General features: G+C 33.4%; 1 protein-coding gene across 2 annotated transcripts in view; it reads right to left on the bottom strand.

Annotated features, from left to right (window-relative positions):
• Positions 1–292: 292 nt before the first annotated feature.
• The window catches only part of LOC143646172 (uncharacterized), a 120,948-nt gene continuing 100,485 nt past the window's right edge, over positions 293–20,755 (bottom strand). Inside the window, exon 4 of one of the 2 annotated variants that reach the window (XM_077115135.1) lies at positions 293–503. In XM_077115135.1, the coding sequence (XP_076971250.1) occupies positions 490–503 (14 nt within the window). In that variant the 3' untranslated portion in view covers positions 293–489. The remainder of the gene's footprint in view (positions 504–20,755) is intronic. The other variant, XM_077115136.1, reaches the window with a different exon arrangement.

The following is a 20,755-nucleotide window of genomic DNA, read 5'->3' as shown; positions in this document are numbered from 1 at the left end:
CACTCTTTTATCCTTGTTGGTGACTGAAATTTTTTTTTAAATATAAAAGCATATTTAAGAGGAAACCTGGTCTAGACTTCTTTAGAGGTGATAAAGAGGTGATAAAAGGAAAACCTATAAATAATGAGAGGATCAGAAGACCTTTAAGTAAGTCTAAATATATTTTGAAGTGAATTCAGCTGAAATAGGAAAACAAAATGAAAACATGGCTTACCCAATGAATTCATGATTCAAAAATGAAAGGCATCTAAACCTACTGATCCTATATAATTTGACCCATGCTCACCTCCTCAAACTTTTCATTTGTAATTCTCTTCTTTTGGCCTCTTTTTCTTTGTACAAAAAAGCCATCCTTTTTCCTCTGCAGTATTCTGTGTGAGTCTGTTGGCTATTTGGGTTCCTTTTGTCACTCATATCATCTTCTCAATCACTTGGCTATAAATGATTATACAGAAATAAATTATTTCTGTTTCTTTTGCTGGTCTTGTTCTATTGGCTAGAGTCTGTAATAAAATGTAAATAAAAGTCATGGCAGAGAATGTCCTTTTTCTAGAATTTAGGAAAATAAGATTCAATATTTGACTAAGTATATATTACATATCGTTTTTCATAGATGGACTTTGTAAGGTTGAATAGGATCTTTTATTTTCTAGCATGCTGAGCATTTTAATCATGAATTGATTTTGTCTTCTTTCAAATCCATTTTTCTTTACCGCCACCAATATCACATATTTTTTCCTTTTTTATTGTTAATATGCGCAATGAAATCAATTTGCATTTTGTGTTAAAAAATCAACCTTGCCTTTCCGAGATAAACTTTTAAAGTGGGATATAAAGCTGTATTTTTTTTTTTGCAGAAAATATGTTAAATGATAATAAAGAAACTACAAAAAAGCTACAAAACATTCTACAAAAAATAATAATGCTGGAGAACGCACAGGAATCTCTTTTCAAAACTTCTTATAAAGCTACACTAATCAAGATAAATACATAAAGGTAAACAAATAGTTAACCAAATAAATAGACAATGGAAACAAAGTAGCTCATTGGGTAAATAATAGTTCTTATATCCATGGTATTGACATAATTGGATATCCATATGAGAAACAATGGAAACATCAACCCGTCTTTATACCATGGAGAGAAATTAATATGAGTGGAAAATAGACCTCACCTAAATATAAAAGTTTTAAAACTTAAAAAAAAATGGAAGAATGAAGAAAAAATATTTTTCAGATTTTAGAGTTAGCAAAGAAAAAAATGAAACAGTATAAATTGAAAACAATTGAACATTATTTTTTAAAACTCTTCCTTTATGAAAGCAGGCAATATTAAAAATATGAAAAGGTAAGCCACAAACTGAAAAAAAAACATAATGCATGCAACTGTCAAAGAATTTCTATCCAGAATCTATAAAAAATTCCTAGAACTAAAAAATCAGAATAGAAAAATAAGTACATAAAATGTGGGGATAAAGACTTCAATAGATACCTCCGAAAAATGGTCCCAAAGTACATGAAATGATATTTAATAACAGTAAGTTGGTCACAGTTTCAAGTGGTGCACTCATTTGGAATACAGTTTGGCAGTTTTCAATAACGATGCATAGGCTTACCATTTCACCCAACAATTCTCCCTCTGTGCATTTACCCAAGAGAAGCGAAAGCATGTTTTCACAAAGCCTTGTATGGGAATACTGTGTATATGTACTCTGATTAGCAGCTATATTTATAATAGCCAAAATCAGGGGGAAAAACAAATGCCATCAACACATGAATGAGTATAAATTCCAGTATTGCACTCAACCATAAAAAAGAATGGATTAATCTCAAATCACTTGTTAAACAAAATAAACCAGGTTGCAGAAAAGTACACCCTTTATGATTCCATTATATGAAATTCTATGGGTTTTTATGTTTATTAGGAATCAAAACAGTGACAACTTATGTTGCGGTGTGGCAGAGTAAGAAAAAAGGAGCACAAAGTGAAAATTGAGTGTAGAGGAAATATGTTATTTCTTAATTGGGGTACTGGTTACACTGATTTATGTATTTGTCAATATATTAAGAATCTACATTTTGCTGTTTATGAATATATACCTAAACATTTTTAAAATGAAGGTAACTCTTTCCATCTTACTAGAAAAGGAGAAAAAGAGATGCAAGGAAAAAATACATATGAATATGTATAGGTAAAGTTTCAAGTCAGTATGCATATCACAAAGAAGGAAGGACTGCTTTACAAACTTGAATGTTACTGTAAAGGCACATGGCACTAATTATATCCTCTCATAAAAATATTTCAGATATATTAAGACAGTTTTTTATTCTGACTAAAAAAAAAAAGCTCCATTCCTTGTTTTCTTGTTTTTCTACCCCAAACAAGAAGAGCTGTTGATGTTACCAGATAGCTAATTTATCTGTGCTTTGAAATTTCTTCATATTTGAGACATGACAGTATATTTTGGGGGGAGTGCTAATGTACTGATTGTTGTAAGAGTTTTATATCACGTTGGAAACATTAGGTTGTTTGCAAATTAAAAAAAAATTTGCTTGAATTCTTTAATATGGAGTACTCAGGCAATCATTAGAAATTGTTTAGTAGCTGCATTGCCAAAAGTAATCAAAATAGAATTGCTATTCCCAGTTTCCCATCTATGAGTTATTGTATGGTTTTTCTGAAAGCTGCCTTAAATTGTACTCAACAAATATTTGAAAAGACAAATTTGATTGGGAGAATGACACTTAGAACTTGGAGTATGAAATGTCAAAACATATGAGAAGAGCTTCATTCTTTTTTCCAGTTGTCAGTGGACAGAACAGTGCCCTGGATGGCTGAAGATGATTGTGAGAAATTAAGACCAAATAATAGCTATTGAGATTTAGTTGTATCATGTATCTTATCTATCTCTTATTCTCACAGAGCTGAATACAAGTCCCAGAAATACTTATCCCTGTTCACAAAAGTGGAAAGCACAACAATGGCAGCTCATACTCTAGTGGGGTTCCCAAATGCAAAAGTGAGCTCTTAGGCAATAACTAAACAAATCACTGAGGCATGTGGAGGAACTTTGGAGACAACAAATTAGAACCAAGGAAAATAGATATTTAAAATAGGTTCAATGTGTTTGTTCAGATAGATAAATTAGGGAGCTACATCTACAAAAAAAAATGGCAGTTATGAAAAAAATTAGTGAGCCTGGAAATGAAAAATGTAATTACTAAATACAAAATTAATAGGTGGGTTGAATATAGAATGCATATATTCAAACAAAAATATTTTTTGGCTTTTTTACAATAGAGATTTATTGGCTCACAGTTTTGAGACTAGAAGTTCAAAACTGAAACATCAGATAGGCAATGCTATGTCCCCACAGATGATGGCATTTTGAGGTTGGCTATCAGTGATCCCTGATCCTTGGCTTTGCTGTCACATGGCAATACACATGGTGGTGTCTTTGGGTTCATTGGGTTCCAATAATTTTGAGCTTCTTGCTGCTTCCCATGGCTTCTCTCTCCACCTGACTTTACTCTGTTTGTAATGAACTCAGGTAATCCAGATTAAAGCCACCTAATTCAGTTGGCCCATACTTAAACTGAGGTAACGCTGTGAACAGATCTTTTTTGCAATGAGTCCGCACCCACCATAGTGTGGACCAAAATAAAAAACATGTCCAAATTAGGGTACATAATTGAATCCATACACACGTATGCAATAATTCAATCATTTTATTGCTAAATAGTTTTCTACTATGTAGAAAGTCTATAGATTTGTTCACTTATCTACCTATTGATGACTACTGAGCTTGTTTACAGTTTGGGGCTATTACAAGTTTTCGTATAGAAATATTTCTTGCATAATTTTTTTTTTTATTTCTCTTGGATAAATACCTAGGAGTACTATGCCTGAATTATATGGTAGGAATTTTTTTTAAATTTTCAAACTGTTTGGCAATAGGTTTCTACCATTTTGCATTCCTATTAGCCAAAGAAAATTTTTATCACTTCAAAATGTTAAGCTCAGGACACAGAGATGGCATGCAAAGTATAAGAAGAAAAAGCAGAGACTTAAAGAATAGACACAAAGGTGCTGACAGCTCCCTGCTAGTTGCAGAAGTAGAGAATGAAGATAAAGAAAGTGATGCAACTATTGAAGAAATAAAAGATGAGAATTTCCCACAATTAAAAGAGGACACAGATTAAAAGACCTCATGGAGCATTAATCAGTTTTTAGAAATCCAGATTTCAAAATGTTGTGATAATTTTTTCAAGAAAGAGAGAAATTTCAATAGCTAAGGAGTAAAGAAATAAATTACCCAAGAGCAATATGAATCAGACTAACTTTAAACGATTGTCATCAATATTTGGAAGGAAGCATTTCCTACAAAACAATAAAGGAAAATATCTTTGATTAAATAAATCCCATATCCAACCAAATTATGGTTTGAATGATGAATATAATGCTTAGAAGAAAATTAATGCATTTATCTCCAACAGACTATCTATGAAAGATTTGGGAAAATTTACTCCACTGAAGAGGAACAGATCTAGAAGGAAGCAAGTACAGGCAAAATGCATTGTTAAGCAAATAAATCAACAATCTCACTTCTGGACAGATAAGAGTTTAAACTACAAGGTTTTAGTGATACTAACCCAGAAGCAACATTTAGAAAATATGTGTGAGGGGTAGAAGGAAGTAACGTTGTGAGGAGGCACTTGCCTTGTGAGGATAATAGTGATATATTCATAGAAAAAGTGTGTTGGTATGATTATGCTTGGCTGGGAATAAAATTTGGGGAAACCCAAAATAGAAATGGCTTAAACACAGAAGGTGTTTATTTTTCTCATGTGAAATTCTACAATTAGACAATTCAGTACTAAGGACTCCTCCTTCCCATTTTCAAGGGAATTAATCCCCTTGTATTTTGCGGTGCCTCTCCCCTACCCCACCCCATTATTCTGAATTTACGTCATAGCTTAAGGTGTTGGTTCCAATTCTAAATATTGTACAATAGTTTATTCAGCATAAATGAGGAAAGAGGAAAAGGCAGTGGGGCATAAGGCACAGGCCAGTTGTAATTTAAAGAAGTTCCTAAGAGATGCTTTAGCTGAAATATCTCTGACAAGACTTCAGTTACGTGACTTAGCTCAGTGCAAGGTAGGTTAGTACTGTGAACTTTAGGTGGCTATTTATTCTCCTGAAAATCAGAGGATCTGTTATTATGGAAGAGAAAAAGAATGATTATTGGAGAAGCAGCAGCTCTCCCTACCGCAGTGTAACTGAAAAGCAAGAGGAGTTAAAAATGTAATAGAGAAAACTTGATCAGTTTCAGCAAGAGACTGAAAAACAGGAAGGAAAGAAAGAGAAAGCACGGTAAATAAAATCATAGATGACCTGTGCAGATTGTCGCCACAGACGTTTCTAAGTTTTTAATATTTCTTGTCTTCCCTGAAGAATTTAACATTGCTTATATCTCCTTAATTATACTTCTTAAGAATCCTGGGATCGTATTTTCAATTCACCCACAAAATTGTGATCAGGTTGATACCAATATTAATATTTTATTCTTGTTATCAAGAATTTTCCTAAGTACAGCAGGCACTCAATAAACACCTGATTAATGATTATGGAGCAGGTAGGTACATGTCAAAGATATTGGGCTTAAGGAGGATGGCTCTCAGTCACTCCTCAGAATTTAACAGAGGAGGTCATGATGGTCTCCTTCTCATCAGTAATGCCTATTCTGCAAAGGACAAAAGTTAAAAAAGGACATTTTGCAGTGGCTATGTAGATTCTTTGACCTATGTTTTAAAGTATGCACTGGCCAGGAGGTAGAGAAAAAAAGGTGCTGTACTCATCGTCTTCAGGAATGTAATAATATAATAATCAAATATCATTGATTTTTTTAATCTAATGTACCCAAACCCTAGGAGTTAATGACTTTTCTTATTAGACCTTGTAAATATGATTTAATCTCTCTTGAAGGAGCAATTATAATTTTAGAGGGAAGATGAGGCATAGATTAAATAAATATAATTTCCAGTTGATTAAACTGAAAATAGAGAATGATGAAATGACCTATATTTTTACAGTAAATTCTGATAATGCATGCAGTGCTTATGTGAGAGAATTTCTATATGTATGTTTGCACGTGTGTAGATACTTGGTGTGCATGTTCCATGCACCCATAATCTCTACACCAGAGGCAAAAATATAACCCAGATTTTTTTGAAGCTAGGCTTACCCCATTCTTATTTCTGGCAGAGTGGAAATATTTCTAATAAACATAGGGTATATTGTTCAGAAAGATTATTGAAGATATGGCAGGTGCTGATTTCAATTAGGAAAGATACTGAGGAAGGGTTCAAAAGAAATATTGTGCTATCCATGCTATTGGGAAAAGTAAAAAGGATAGGGCTACCCAGGCAGAGTTGTATTAATAGAAATTTGAAGTAGTTGTAGCCTATAGGAAATGGAAGGAAAAAGGAATAGACTTTATGGTGAGTCATTTTGAGTTTTTCATAATTACATTCTTTGGAGCCATCGTAAATGTTAAATGGTTTTCCACTACTGAGAGTAGTGTTGGTTCGTTATTGAATAGGGAGAGAGAAAAAAATTGTTTTATTTATCTATGTATCTATGTATCTATCTCTTAATCTGTCTATCTCTCCATCTTTCATCTACAGATATAGATACACCTCCAAAACATTTTTAAAATTTTGTAAGTGATGGAAATATTATCTATGATTGTGATATTAATTTCAAAAGAGGATATTTCTGTGGAATCTAGTGAATTGTACAATTTAAATGGGTGCAATTTATTTTTTATCATTTAAAAATTATTCCTTAATAGATTTCATAAAAATAAACTTTTATTCCCCCACCAAAAAGGCCTTTCTTGGTTACATAATAAAATAATGAATAAAAATGAAAAACTCAAGTCAACACACATTATAACCCTTAAGTTATTTGTATACCACAGTAATCTAAGTAGTACTGCTGATGGTGGCAGCAGAGGGGCCTCAATACTTTGCTTATATGGTACTATAGGGATTTTATCATGCATTATCCAGGCCACTGTGCTATTCCAAGAATAGCAAATACCCTACTTAAATATGCTCCTGTCATTTGGATGAGGTTTATTTCTCTTAAAAAAAATTTAAAAAATGCAAGCAGGTATTCCCTCTCTTTCTATTTTTCCTTCTCTTTCCATCTTCCCCTTCTAGCATCTCTTCCTGTATGTCCTACTCTGCCCTTCCATTCTAGATAAGGACAGGATGCAGTAAGTTTTTGGGGTCAGGGACAAGGAAATTGCAGATGCAGAGTAAAGGAGACTGTCAGAGGTGTTGGGAAATTGGTTATATTCAATGAATAAGTCCAGATTTTAATAAATAAGTAGACATTGAGAGTAAGAGGAACATGAAGATTGCTGAGGTGTTAGAGTAGAAATGGAGCTATCGATATGAACTCCCTTTTTTAGTATACATATAAACATAGATAAAAAAATATGATTGCATGTGCAGAGGCATGTGCAATGTATGTTTATTTCCTATTTATGCTTGCTGAGAAGGCTTAGAATCAATAAAACTACTAAATATCCAAATCTTAATCTCCAAACACCATCCCCCATTAAAATTAACCATGGTTCCTTGAAGCAGTGTTATATCCCAAGACTGCAGTAAAAATGGCTCTAGATTTTCTTCCTGTGCCAGAAAGTAAGGAAGCATCTAAAGGAGAGTTGGAAACTGTGAAAGTGTAGAGATGCTTCTTTGAAGGAGGCAGGGGGATGGGACTCCCTTTGCTACAAATGGCAATTTAAGTATTTAAATAAATAATGATATTCAAATCCCTTCAAATAATGTAGGAATCCATAATCCATAAACGCTGAAGCATGTACATACATACAAACTCTGTAACATAACAAAAGAGCATTTTTTTCAAATGTAGAAACAATGACAGAAATAGGATATCATTTGTTGATTTAAATGGGAATTGTCGATGCAGGCTAAACTTAGTGGGTAGAGGTTTGATGAGGAACAGGATACTGACATAATCTTAGAATCTCTCTCAATTATAATAATATCAATCAATTGCAAAATATTAATGGTGGGTTTTTGGTGAAAAAACCTGGATACCACTGAAGAGTCCAGGGATCGAGGCTAATGTCACCTCTGATGGGACAGATGAACAGCACAGACTGATGCAATGCATTGAGAAGACTGCTGCCTCACTTTTTTACTGATAAAAATAGCATGGTGTATTAGTTAGGGTTCTCTAGAGAAACAGAATCAACAGGGAATACTTGCAAATATAAAATTTATAAAAGTGTCTCACATGACCGCAGGAACGCAGAGTCCAAAATCCATAGGGCAGGCTGTGAAGCCGATGACTCCGATGGATGGTCTGGATGAACTCCACAGGAGAGGCTCACCAGCTGAAGCAGGAATGGAACCTGTCTCCTCTGAGTCCTCCTTAAAAGGCTTCCCATGATTGCATTTAGCATCACTAATTGCAGAAGACACGCCCCTTTACCTGATTACAAATGGAATCAGCTGTGGATGCAGCTGACGCGATCATGATCTAATCCTATGAAATGTCCTCATTGCAACAGACAGGCCAGCACTTGCCCACTCAGATAAACAGGTACCACAACTTGTCCAAGTTGTCACATGTCCCTAACCATGACACATGGCTTAGTTAGAAGTCTGGTCATGAGAAAACATTACATCAGCACATGATGAGGGACCTGATTCAGGATGTATGAACTGTACTCTTTAAAATTATGGTAGACATGAAAACTGCTGAAGGGAAGTTCCATTTTGGAGAAACTGAAGAAACAAGATGAACAGATGTAATCTGTCCCAGAATGGGATCTTGAACCAGTGTTATGGGTTGAGTTGCGTTTCCCCCAAAATACATGTTGAAGTTATAATATCTGGTCCTGTGTATCTGACTTTATTTGGCAATAGGGTCCTTGATGTTATTTACTAAAATGGAACCAGCCTGGATTAAGGAGGGTCCAAATCTAATATGAATGCATTACATATAAGAAGGGGAGGATGGGACACAGAGGTGACACAGAGAAGCATGCCATGAGAAGACAGAGACCAGAAAGAAGACCACGTGGAGATGGAGGCAGAGATGCATCTACAAGCCAAGAAAAACCGAGAGCTCCTGGCAAAGTCTGGGAGATTTAAGAGGCAAGAAAGTATTTTCCCCTACAAGCTTCAGATGGATCATGGTCTTACACACACCTTGGTTTTGGAGTTCAGGCTCCAGAACTGTGAGGCAGTAATTTTCTGTTGTTTTAAGTGGTCCAGTTTGTGATACTTTGTTAGAGCAGACCTAACAAACTAAGATAACTAGACAGAAGAAAGATGATGGCATCAGTGTTAAATATGAATGGAGACTTTGGATTGCATTAAAGGGATCCAAGGTTGTATCCCTGTTGATTTCTTCAGCTGGAAGGTTATATAGGGATTATGGCAGAGAGTTTGTGCATCATGTAGGCAGCTTGATAATGTGCATGTGTGTAAATGCATTTAAAATGTGGTAAAATGTTAACAGTTGGGAATCTCACAATAAGACATAGGGAAATTTTAAAAATATATCTATAACTGTTCTTTACGTTTTTTAAAGCTTAATAATAAAACTGACCAGTGATTTTTTTCTTATAGTTTTACTACAAATCCATAACATAGTCAAATGGAGCTCTGTTTTAATGTGCTTTTTTTAGATTACTTAAGGCAATTCAATAACTTCAAGATTCTGTCCATCTTCCTATTAATTAGACTAATTAGACCAAAGTTAAATACATTTCGTAAATTATTTAATTACGATTTGATAATAATTATATAATCAGCCAAGCTGATGAGTTGTTGTCAGCAGATCTTGGCTCACAATTAAGTGAAACACATCAGTTTTAAATAGCTCTAAGAAATACGTTAGCAAGTAAACCAAAAATCCTGATTGCTGTTGTTACGACATTGTCCATTCTTTGGAAATAGACAGAGGTCTTTCAGTTCTGACTACTAGAGTAATAACTAATAATGCTGTGTGACTTATACACGTCATTAATCTACTCTATTAAGTGTTAATTTGGATACATAAAGACACAAATCTGCATTTGTCAGGGATTAGATGGAAACAGAACTGACAGCACATAATGCTGATATATGCCATTCAGGATGTCTTTAAACTGATGATTTTTACTTTTATCTCTATTTTCTGTTTACTTTAAGCAGTAACTTTGATCCCAAACAACTTTGCCAATGCTGAAAGCAGAACGCCTCACAAGTTTTGACATACAGTAGTTTTATCACACAGTTCAAAATATTCAGTAATTTCATAATAAATTCTCTTTGACCCATGAATTACTTGCAAGCACATGGAGACTGTTTAGTAATCTTATTTACTTCATATTTTAGCCTAATCTCATTCAGGGTACAGATCAACTTTTTATTTCAATTTTTTGAAATTATGGAGATGCCCATGGCAGAGCAATTGTCCAATTTTGTAGCTTTAACTTTTGATAACAAAATTTAAATTATTCTATGAAACCCAAGAAATTCAATTACTTTGTATTTTGCTCCTTTTATTCCTTTTTCTTTTCATCATTAATTTTAATCTACCATGAAAATGAAAAGAGAAACAATTGAATTGAAGTTTCCAATATTATTCTTATTGTAATTACTATCATTTCTCAGCACTGTTCTAAATAATTGAAAGTATGTTGTATACTAGATGTTTTGAAGTTGGTCATCAATTTCTGTCAATATTTGAATGAAAAAATATAATTTATTGTGGTCTAATATCTATCAGAGTGTGTCGCAAGTTTTAAATCTACATTTGTTTGTCTTAAATGTTAAAGCTTATATTAAATTTTCTCTATAATTTGAGATAGTTTCAAAAATATTCTTTATTTCTTTAGTTACAATCATTCTTTTTCCTATTGTTACAATGATTGTATTTCTTTAGTTTTTTCCCTCTTTTTTTAAATCATTTGGTGACCTTTTCACTTTAATAATTGTAGCATTCTTACAATCACATTTATGTTAGCAATGTCTTAGCAAACTCTCATGTAAGAATAATTAGATTGAAATTTATTGGTCACACATTTTATTTCATTCTTCTTGACATTGCACCACATCCAAATATTAATTGTCAGGGAGGAGAAAACTTAGAAAACCTGACTTTTGACCTTTAGAAGTATTCTTCATTAGAAATTTAATAATTTAACCAGATTTTCTTTAGTTTTGTTTGAATTTCAGGTTATTTTCAATGACTGTTCCCATTTATTCTACAATTTTTATGTTAAATTTGTGTTTTTCTACTCCACAGTTGTTAATTTCAGTAGTGTTGAAGACACTGTAGCTATTTAATTTAAAGTAGTATTCCATGCAATATTATATATGATATCCATCCATAGTTACTTATTTATTATGCATTTATTTTATCAAATTATTGTAGGCCCACATTATGACTCACATTATGCTAGCAAATAAGAATTTAAATATACTTGAAGCAACTTTACTCAATTTAACCTCTACATTATTGGTTTGATGCCAAATCTTTTTCTTAGTGCATCCAATCCAAATTTAATTTGCCTACTTTGTTTTTCATTTGGGGAGCAGTCTCTTCTTATCTAGGGCCAACCTTTTTCTTTCTGTCAGCTGTGTAGTATTGTTTGGAAAAGAATATTATCTTAAAATTTATTGAAGACTAGGAGCATTAGTACGTTAAACATTTATTTGCATCATGGTCTTCCTGGTATCTTGCAATGAATATCTAAAAGCAAACAAATGTACAATGTATCCCTCTGTCTCTAATGTCTTCCACTTCCAGTTATTCTTCTGCCTCTCTTCCAGATTTATGTTTCTAACACAAAAATATGACAATTGCACTGCCCTTTTTCAAGGCTCATTCAATCGCTCTACTTTCTTCAGAATAAAGTTCCAGATGTTCACAGTCAGTTACAATAGACTTTTTCAATCATATTTCTATTACCCCTCACCTTATATTTCTTATATATGCAGTCACATTGAAATGCTCTGTTTATCAAACATTCCAAACTACTTCATCTCATTACTACAATGAAGATAGCTAGTTATTTTTTTTGGTATAGATTGCCTTAAACTTGTATATACTTATATATAATCATTACCAATGGGCAGGGCAAAAACTATCTTTAGTTTCCTAAAATGGTCTATCCAATTAAATGCATTGATCAAGATTATATGGCTGTGAAGAAGCAGAATTTGAATTGAAAGCCAGGTCTCTTTGACTCTAACGCTTGCACAGTGTTCTTGCCTCTTTTTATAATTCCCTTTCTCCTTTTTTCTATATCAAAAATCTCTATTGAGCTATTACTTCAAAGTCTTGAAAATGACTACTTTATGCAACCTTATGGAGTTTTCCAAGCACAGCAATATAACTACAATATCCTGAGCACTTTGTATTCTTATGTTCATCCTAGGACTAGACATCCAACACATTGCATACTCATTTTTTTCTTGCATACTTATTATCATGCTTGGTTATGATTTTCTGAAAAGCTAGAAGGTTCTGCTCCTCATATTTCAATCTCTGATTCCCAAAATAAGAGGTTTTTTAAAAGTATATGTGAAATGAACAATTGACTGAATGGTAATTACAGAGAGGAGGGAATTTCTGCTTTTCGCTGAACTAGTGATGGTTGAAAAAAAAGGCAGACTGTCATGGTTAGGGACAGGTGTCAACTTGGCCAAGTTGTGGTACCTGTTCATCTGATTGGGCAAGCGCTGGCCTGTCTGTTGCAATGAGGACATTTCATAGGATTAGGTCATGATCACGTCAGCTACATCCACAGCTGATTCCATTTGTAATCAGCCAAAGGGGAGTGTCTTCTGCAATTAGTGATGCTAAATCCAATCATGGGAAGCCTTTTAAGGAGGACTCAGAGGAGACAGGTGGCATTCCTGCTTTGGCTGGTGAGCCTCTCCTGTGGAGTTCGTCCAGGCCATCCATTGGAGTCATCGGCTTCGCAGCCTGCCCTGTGGATTTTGGACTCTGCGTTCCTACGGTCACGTGAGACACTTTCATAAATTTTATATTTGCAAGTGTTCCCTGTTGATTCTGTTTCTCTAGAGAACCCTAACTAATACACAGACCATATACAACTGAGGCAAGATCACCATGATGGTGAAATAACTAGAGAGAAGAGAGAAAAGAGTGAGAGAGAGAAAGATTTAATTTGGGGAAGAGAAATCTCAAGGGATGAAAGAAATAAATCTTTAATTTAATTACTTAGTAGTTATGAACACTCTTACTACCAAAATGTATCTCAAATATAAGTACAATTCTTCATTTCCATTGCTACCAACTTAGCACAAAAGGATCATTTCTGTCTTGCACTACTTCGATGTCTTTCTTAATGCTTTCCTGTGTTACTTCATTTTTCACACAGCAAGCACAATGATTTTCAAAAAGTATAACCTAGTTATATCACCCTTTATTAAAAGCTTTAATGTGAAGCTAAAAACTATAGCCTGTAAGGTTGTATCACCCTTGACCACCTGCTGCTTCGGTGTTGTTTTAGCATTTTCCTCACTGTTCATCGTTCTTCAAATGCAAACTCCTTCCTACCTTAAATTTTTCATATATGCAAATTTATGAAAGGGTGATAACACCCTTTCCATTAACTTTATTGACCAGGACTCTTATTTGTTGAAAGCATATTTGAAAAAAAAGTATGTGTGATTACGTTTATTTGTCTAACGTCATTTGCCAGAATTAGACTATAAGTCACGGGAAGACTGTGGATACGTGTTTTTGATCATAAATATTTTATTCATCTCTAACATTCGGTATACTACCTTGTAAAAATCAATTGATCAAAATTATATGCCAAAAAATAAAAAGAAAAATGTATAAATAAATGGAGAATGGACTAGACGTATTTCTCTTGATCTTAAGATCAATGGGTGAAATTTGAAAGGCAACAGATCAACATTTGCTTTCAAAGAACGTTCTTACAGTCAGACACATCTAAAGATAAATGTGGCTGCCTTGTCAAAAAGTGAGAAGCCAGTCATCAGAAACCCTTGGCTTGATCCGGAGAATCACCTACTGGAACTGCTGTTCTTAACCAATCCTGATATACAGTGGAATTAGATGACATGTAAGGTATTATAATTAATTTTCATCTCCAAAACTTATATCACACAGAATATTGTTAATAATAATTTGCTGAGTTGAATCAGTACCATCACTGCTATGTTATATTGTTATATTTTTTAAGTTGTAAAGTTAATATGGTTTAATTACCATCGTAATGAATGCTATTTAACGGATAATTTCCAGTTTCTTTATATTATTTAAAGTTTTCCAGGAAATTCAGGACTCTGTGTTGTCCATTGCATTGCTTGCATTAAAAAAAATACAGACTATTAATTTTAGCTAATATTGAAGAGTTTTACAGATGAAGATTAAAAAATTAATACACATTCCACTCTTAAATACTTTTTTTAAATATCAATAACTATAGCTAAAGGCTATCATATGCAAATAATAACAGAAGGTTAATTATTTCTATGTTTATATTATACTATTTCAATATTTTTACCATTGTTTATAAACTGTTTTCAAATTCCTGTTTATTCCTATGGTCCTTTACTGTAAAGTCTTCTATACAATAGATGGAGGAATTTTAATTAAAATTCCATATTACTGGATTATTGTATTATATAATTACTCTTGATCTGGTTGTCTTCGGTCAAGATGATTATTACACTTGATCACATAGGATGCTATAGACTTATTTTTCATTCAAGATTCTGCAAGCTCCTTTGCTAAAATGCATGGTATCTGAATCTAAACTTCATCACTAATTTTTAAATAATATGCTTAATGCTTTTGCCGTTATTAATTATTTTAGAAACCTGGTTAATTTTCCCCAACATAGTTCTTACACATGCTCATTTTTATAATTATTTATGATTTTGTGTTTAGAACTAAATAGATTCTCTGTATTATACATAAAAGGCATTATTATATTATCATGCTACATGATGTAACATATATTTATCAAGGCAGAGTGTGTTCAGGAAAGACAGGGAAATAAAATCGTGCTCTTTCAAGCAAAATGACATTGTTCTTAGATTAGTTTGCCTGGAATTCATTACGTAGCTCACAGCATAGGTTCCACCCAATGCATGCCATAGAAGTTCAGAAATAATTAGTGGAAAAAGAAAAAAAATATTTAGGTGTTTATTTGCCTCTTCTTGTTGATATTTTTTGATTTATGGAATATGAAATGTCAGATTTTTAAATTTTTTCTTTGAAAATCAAATGAATGGTGATTATTTGCACACATTGATGAATAATAAAACATATTGGTCAGTGCATACTTTGTTTTGCAAGAAATCATTGCACTGTAATAGGCAACAGTCAGAGGAACTGCACTAATTACTAAGACTTTGACAATCAATATAGTATGCAATGATAATTGGAGGCATCTTGCCATTCATTATTGAGAAAATATATTTGATTTATTAATATACCATTGAATTTTGCATGTATGCATACACTTTCTTGGAAAATTATTTTTCCTAATTCCATTTTCTTATTCATTTAATTGACTTCTAGAGAATATTTAGTATCTATGAATAACACACTCTGTATTTTATTTTTGCAATGGATAACTTTATCAAACACATAATTGGAAATATATTATGAAGAATACTTTCAGGGGTGCAAAGGTAGTTCAGTGGTGGAATTCTTGCCTGCCATGCAGGAGACCCGGGTTCAATTCCTGGTCTATGTACTTCCCAAAAGACAAACAAGCAAAACAAACGAACAAAAAACAAAACAAACAAACAAAAAGTTCAACAACTAGTGTTGCAATAATGGGATACTTTACATGGAAAAACAATGAAATGTGACCCCATCATACAGCATACAAAAAAAAGAGAATATTTTTAGGATGGTCATTCAATTTCTTTCCCTATATTAAGCTAATTTATGTTTCTTAGCACAACCTACTTTCTTTTTTATTTTTATTTATTTATTTATTTATTTATTTATTTATTTATTTCATGGGAAGGCATCAGGAATCGAAGCCAGGTCTCTGGCATGACAGGCAATAAATCTACCTGCTGAACCACGGTGGCCCACCCCACAACTTACTTTTAAAGTCCCTACTTCCTTGAAAGTATGAGGAGATGTTGCTTAGACATATAAAACTGAGTTGCTCCTTGACATAGTTTCTGTGCTTTAAAAACTCCTCTGCTACATGCCTCTGCTAAATAAATACACCAGAAAGCTTTAGAAACAGACAATAAAATCAGAAGTTGCAAAATCTTAAGGTTGTGACAAAGGTTTCAATTGCTCAAGCTGAAAAAGTACAAATACAATTCATTAGAATTTCTGGAAAGTATTCATATTCCAAAGAAAAATTTCATAACATAATACTCCACAGTCTTGAACAACATTATAAGATTTACTTTCAAATGCCAATGGTGGAATACATTGATAACTATTGGGAATTGAATCATGTCCCCCACACAAGGCATTTTCAGGCTCAACACCTGGTTCTGTGCCTGTGAACCCATTTGTAAACGAGACCTTTGAAGATGCTATCATTTAAGGTGTGTCCAAACTGAGTGAGGGTGGACCTTAATCCAGTATGCCTGCAGTCCTTATAAGCAAAGGTAAGTGGACACAGAAGAAAGGATATAAGGAACAGTCAGAAGCCAGAAGTCAATGGAATCTGGAAGAGAAAGGAGATGATGTTGCCATGTGCTTCTGTCATCTGACAGAGAGCCAAGGAACCCCAAAGATTGCTAGCCAGTCACAAGATACAATTCTTGGAGGAAGCAAAACCTTCCAGTCTCTGAAACCTGAGCCAATTAATTCCTATCATCAAGCCAAACCATTGTATGGTATGACATTCCTAAACATAATTTTAACTCTATACCAAATTATTTAGATAAGAAAACAAACATTAAAATTGAATTTAAATAAATTGTTATTTTTCTAAAGTAAATCTTTCATACAAATGAAACCTATTCTATGAATAACATAAAAAAATTAATTTATGTGAACTTTCACTTATGGGAAGATGGAATAGATGTACTTTTTCCAATTCTTCCCACTAACTGTAACAAAAAGCCCTGGGCATTTTATGTGAAATAAATTTAAGAGCTCTTAAAAAAGGGCAGAGAAGAAGGCAAACTGGCTATGGACTTCAGATCAACATGGTGGTGAATTACTCAGTTTCTCTTTGTTTATATATTCTACTTGTATCTGAAAAGCCAAGCAACCCAGAAATGTCAGTATGCAGACAGAAAACCCCAACAAAAGTATGTACTTTCTTGCCAAAGAACAAGGAAAAGACAATCAATGGAGATCAAAAACTCTTAATAATATCTTCCTTGCGATGGTCAAACATCACAGAAATATCTGTAGTCCTATCCCCAGCTATACCAGCAAAGGCTGAGTGAAGAGTCTTGACCTATATCTTATCAAGCTCTAAAGAGGTTTCCTACCTTCCCACACCACCCTCTTTCCTGTCTGTGTCAGAGAAGGCTGAGTAGGAAGTGAGGACTTTCATCCCCATTGGGCTGCAATGAGGGTCCCCATTCCTACTCTGTCAGTAGAGGTCATGTGGGGAGCCTGGATTTCCACACTCAGCTGGCAGTAAAGAGCATCTCTGCCCCTCCTGACCAAGAATGGTTTCAGACGTAGCCTGGAGGAGAGTCAGAACTTTTACCATGGCCCAGCATTAATGAGGCCATGCCCCCATGTGACGTCATGACAGAAAATCAGCAAGAACAATCAACTAATAGGATCTAATTTATATTTACAGAGTACTCCAACAGCAGCAGAGTATGTATTATTTTCAAATGTCCATGCATCATTTACCAAGACAGACCATATTTTTGGCCTTAAAACAAATGTCAAAAATTTAAAATAATTGAAATCAAAGTGTATTCACTGACCACACTGGAATCAAACTAGATTTCAATGGCAGAATTATAACAGGAAAAATCTCCAAAAGTTTGGAAACAAAGCACACCTCTAAGTAATCTATGGCTCAAAGAGGAAGTCTCAAGGGAAAGTTTTTAAAAATGCAATGAACTGAATGAAAATGAAAATAGAACATATCAAAATTTGTGAGATATTGCTAAAGCAGTGACAAGAGGAAATTTCTAAATGCATATATTAGAAAAGAGGAAGAATTTCAAATCAATAATCGAAGATTGCGCATTAAGAACCTAGAAAAAATAAGAGTAAGATTCCCTAAAGCAAGCATAAGGAAGGAAATAATAAATATGAGAGCAAGAACCAATGAAATTGGAGACTTTCCAAGTGCTCACAACCATTTTACATAATACCTAACAAAAATTAGAAGAAGAAAAAACACTAACCAATAATGTTATGAAGCCATATGACTGACCATAGGTAATCAAATAGAAAGCCCTAGCAAGAAAATGAGAATCTCAGCCCAAAACTTGATAACTGAAAATAAGGACAAGAGAGAATTAAAAAGACCTAATGTGGGAGTTAGACAATTCTCACAACCAAAGAAGGTAGTAACTGCTTTTTCTGGGGGGGCAGAGGTGAGGTGGGGTAAATGATCCAGGATTTGAACCCGGAACGTTCAGTGGAAGGCCACTGAACCACCTGTACTCCTGAGTAATTGGCTTTTTAAAAGATGTGTCTGTCTGCTGATTTGAAAATATAAATGTCTATTAAAGAACCCAGACTTGATAGGGTAACAGTATTTTGTGACATAACCTCGTAGAAAATAATTTTCTGTTAATCATAGGTGATTATCAAAGAGAAGAAATAACTATAATAAGCATACCTATTTCATAGGGTATTGTGAGAATTAATTTAGACAATTTGTAAAGATTTTGCCTACATGGTATATACTCATTGCATACATTAATTATTTGTGTCAACAGATTTTAACTTAAGTGTATAAAATATTTGCATTAGGCTTACTGCACCTTAGAAGAATAAGTGTAACACTTCTTCTAATACTTGTCCCATGATCCACCATAATTTTCGGAAGCGTTCTTTCTTGAGAAAGTCAAGGGGTTTTCTCTCACTATCTCATGGACCAAAACGTTGTAGTTTTTGATTACTACTGCTGCTCAAGAACACTGTTTTCCAAACTCACTATTCACCCTTTTGCATTCTTTTTTTTCTTTTTTTCTCTTTATTTCCATTTTTATTTTCTGTAACAGATTTCCAACTGTTCCAGCATGATTTATTGAATAGGCAACCCTTTGTCTTAAGGCAGGTCATTTTATATTCCAGGACTCTTAATATTTTAAATTACTTGTCTCTCCTTATATCAAAACCACATTACCTTAATTTCGGTAGCTTTACGCTGTATTTTGAAATATGGTAGTACATGTTCTTTATTTTTCTTCTTTTATAAGATTTGCTTTGTTATTAAAAGTCCATTATACTTGCAGATAACTTTTGCCATTTGGTTGCCAATTTTTCAGAGGTAAGCATTATCGATTGCATTAAATCTAATAATCAGTTTGGAGAATATTGTATCTTAACAACATTGAATTATTCTAATGCTGAACATGGATGACTCTCCTTTATGTAGGTGGTCATAAATTTTTCTTAGTAACGTTTTCCAGTTTGAGGGAAAAATCTTGCATACCTTTTTATATTTTCTAGATATTTGAAATTTTGATTATAAATTGGTTTTATTATTGTCAGGAACTACAATTGATTTTGCCATATAGGCCTGGCATTCAGGGACCTTGTAAATTAGTTTATTGCTTCTAATGATGAATGCAGAATTTCTTTTTCTTTTTCTTTTTTTTTTTTTTTTTACCATTTTTAAAGCGATCTGAATGTTAGATATTATCCATCCATGTTACAGTGTCTGACTTCCTACTCACCTTTCTTACTGAAGTCTTATTGAAAGATCTGTTTTTTTAATGGCCTTAGAGACTAAGTATAAAGCCAATTATTCTCTTTAGACTTCCAGGATTTAGGTCTTTTAGCTGTAGGACAAATTTTCACCTTTAGTCCATAATCTTATTGGAAAATTATGTTTTGCTTTTCCCTTTCATGCTTGAAAAGGAAACTAAAATTTTTCTGTTTGTCGATGCTGCACTTGTCAGAGATGAGAATTATGTAAAATGTTATGAAGAGCAGCTTTAGAAGTTTGGGGATTTCCTGAAACTTAAAAACTGGCTAATTGAAATGTGCATTTCAAAGTTTCTAAGAGCATTTTAACATCTGTTCTTCACTTATTTCACTAATTTTCATACTCTTGATATTTTCAAAAGGTAAAAACCCTTCCCTCTTAAATATTTATTTCAATGGGAATGATTTTCTGAAATTTGTTGAGGTACTCATTGATACTCCTAAGAAAATTAAAGCTCTCCATATCTTAGAAAGATGATTATCTATAGAGCAATTAGAAAACCGATATCAATATTACAATTAGATGATGTCTGTATTGATCCATATGCCCCAATTTTGCAATCATCCTTAGTTGTAGGTGAAACAAGAGTTTTTAATCATGCACTAACCTGTTTTCTCAATGTTGAATTTGGTGGGAATGTAGGAAATATAGATGAAGGGTTATCTATACTTACAGCACACTATTGCCTTTTCTAAGTCACCTTTTATGGTAAGTTCTGGCCCAATAGTGTTGAAGAGAGTAAGATCAAGTGCAAAGACTGGAGCTGCATATTCACTGATAAGGGATTTATCTGACAGTAATAAGGTGGAGAGT

The sequence above is a fragment of the Tamandua tetradactyla genome, chromosome 9 (assembly GCF_023851605.1).
Source record: "Tamandua tetradactyla isolate mTamTet1 chromosome 9, mTamTet1.pri, whole genome shotgun sequence".
Taxonomy (NCBI): domain Eukaryota; kingdom Metazoa; phylum Chordata; class Mammalia; order Pilosa; family Myrmecophagidae; genus Tamandua; species Tamandua tetradactyla.
The sequence above is the reverse complement of the archived record's forward strand: the minus strand, read 5'-3'. Positions and strand labels throughout refer to the sequence as shown.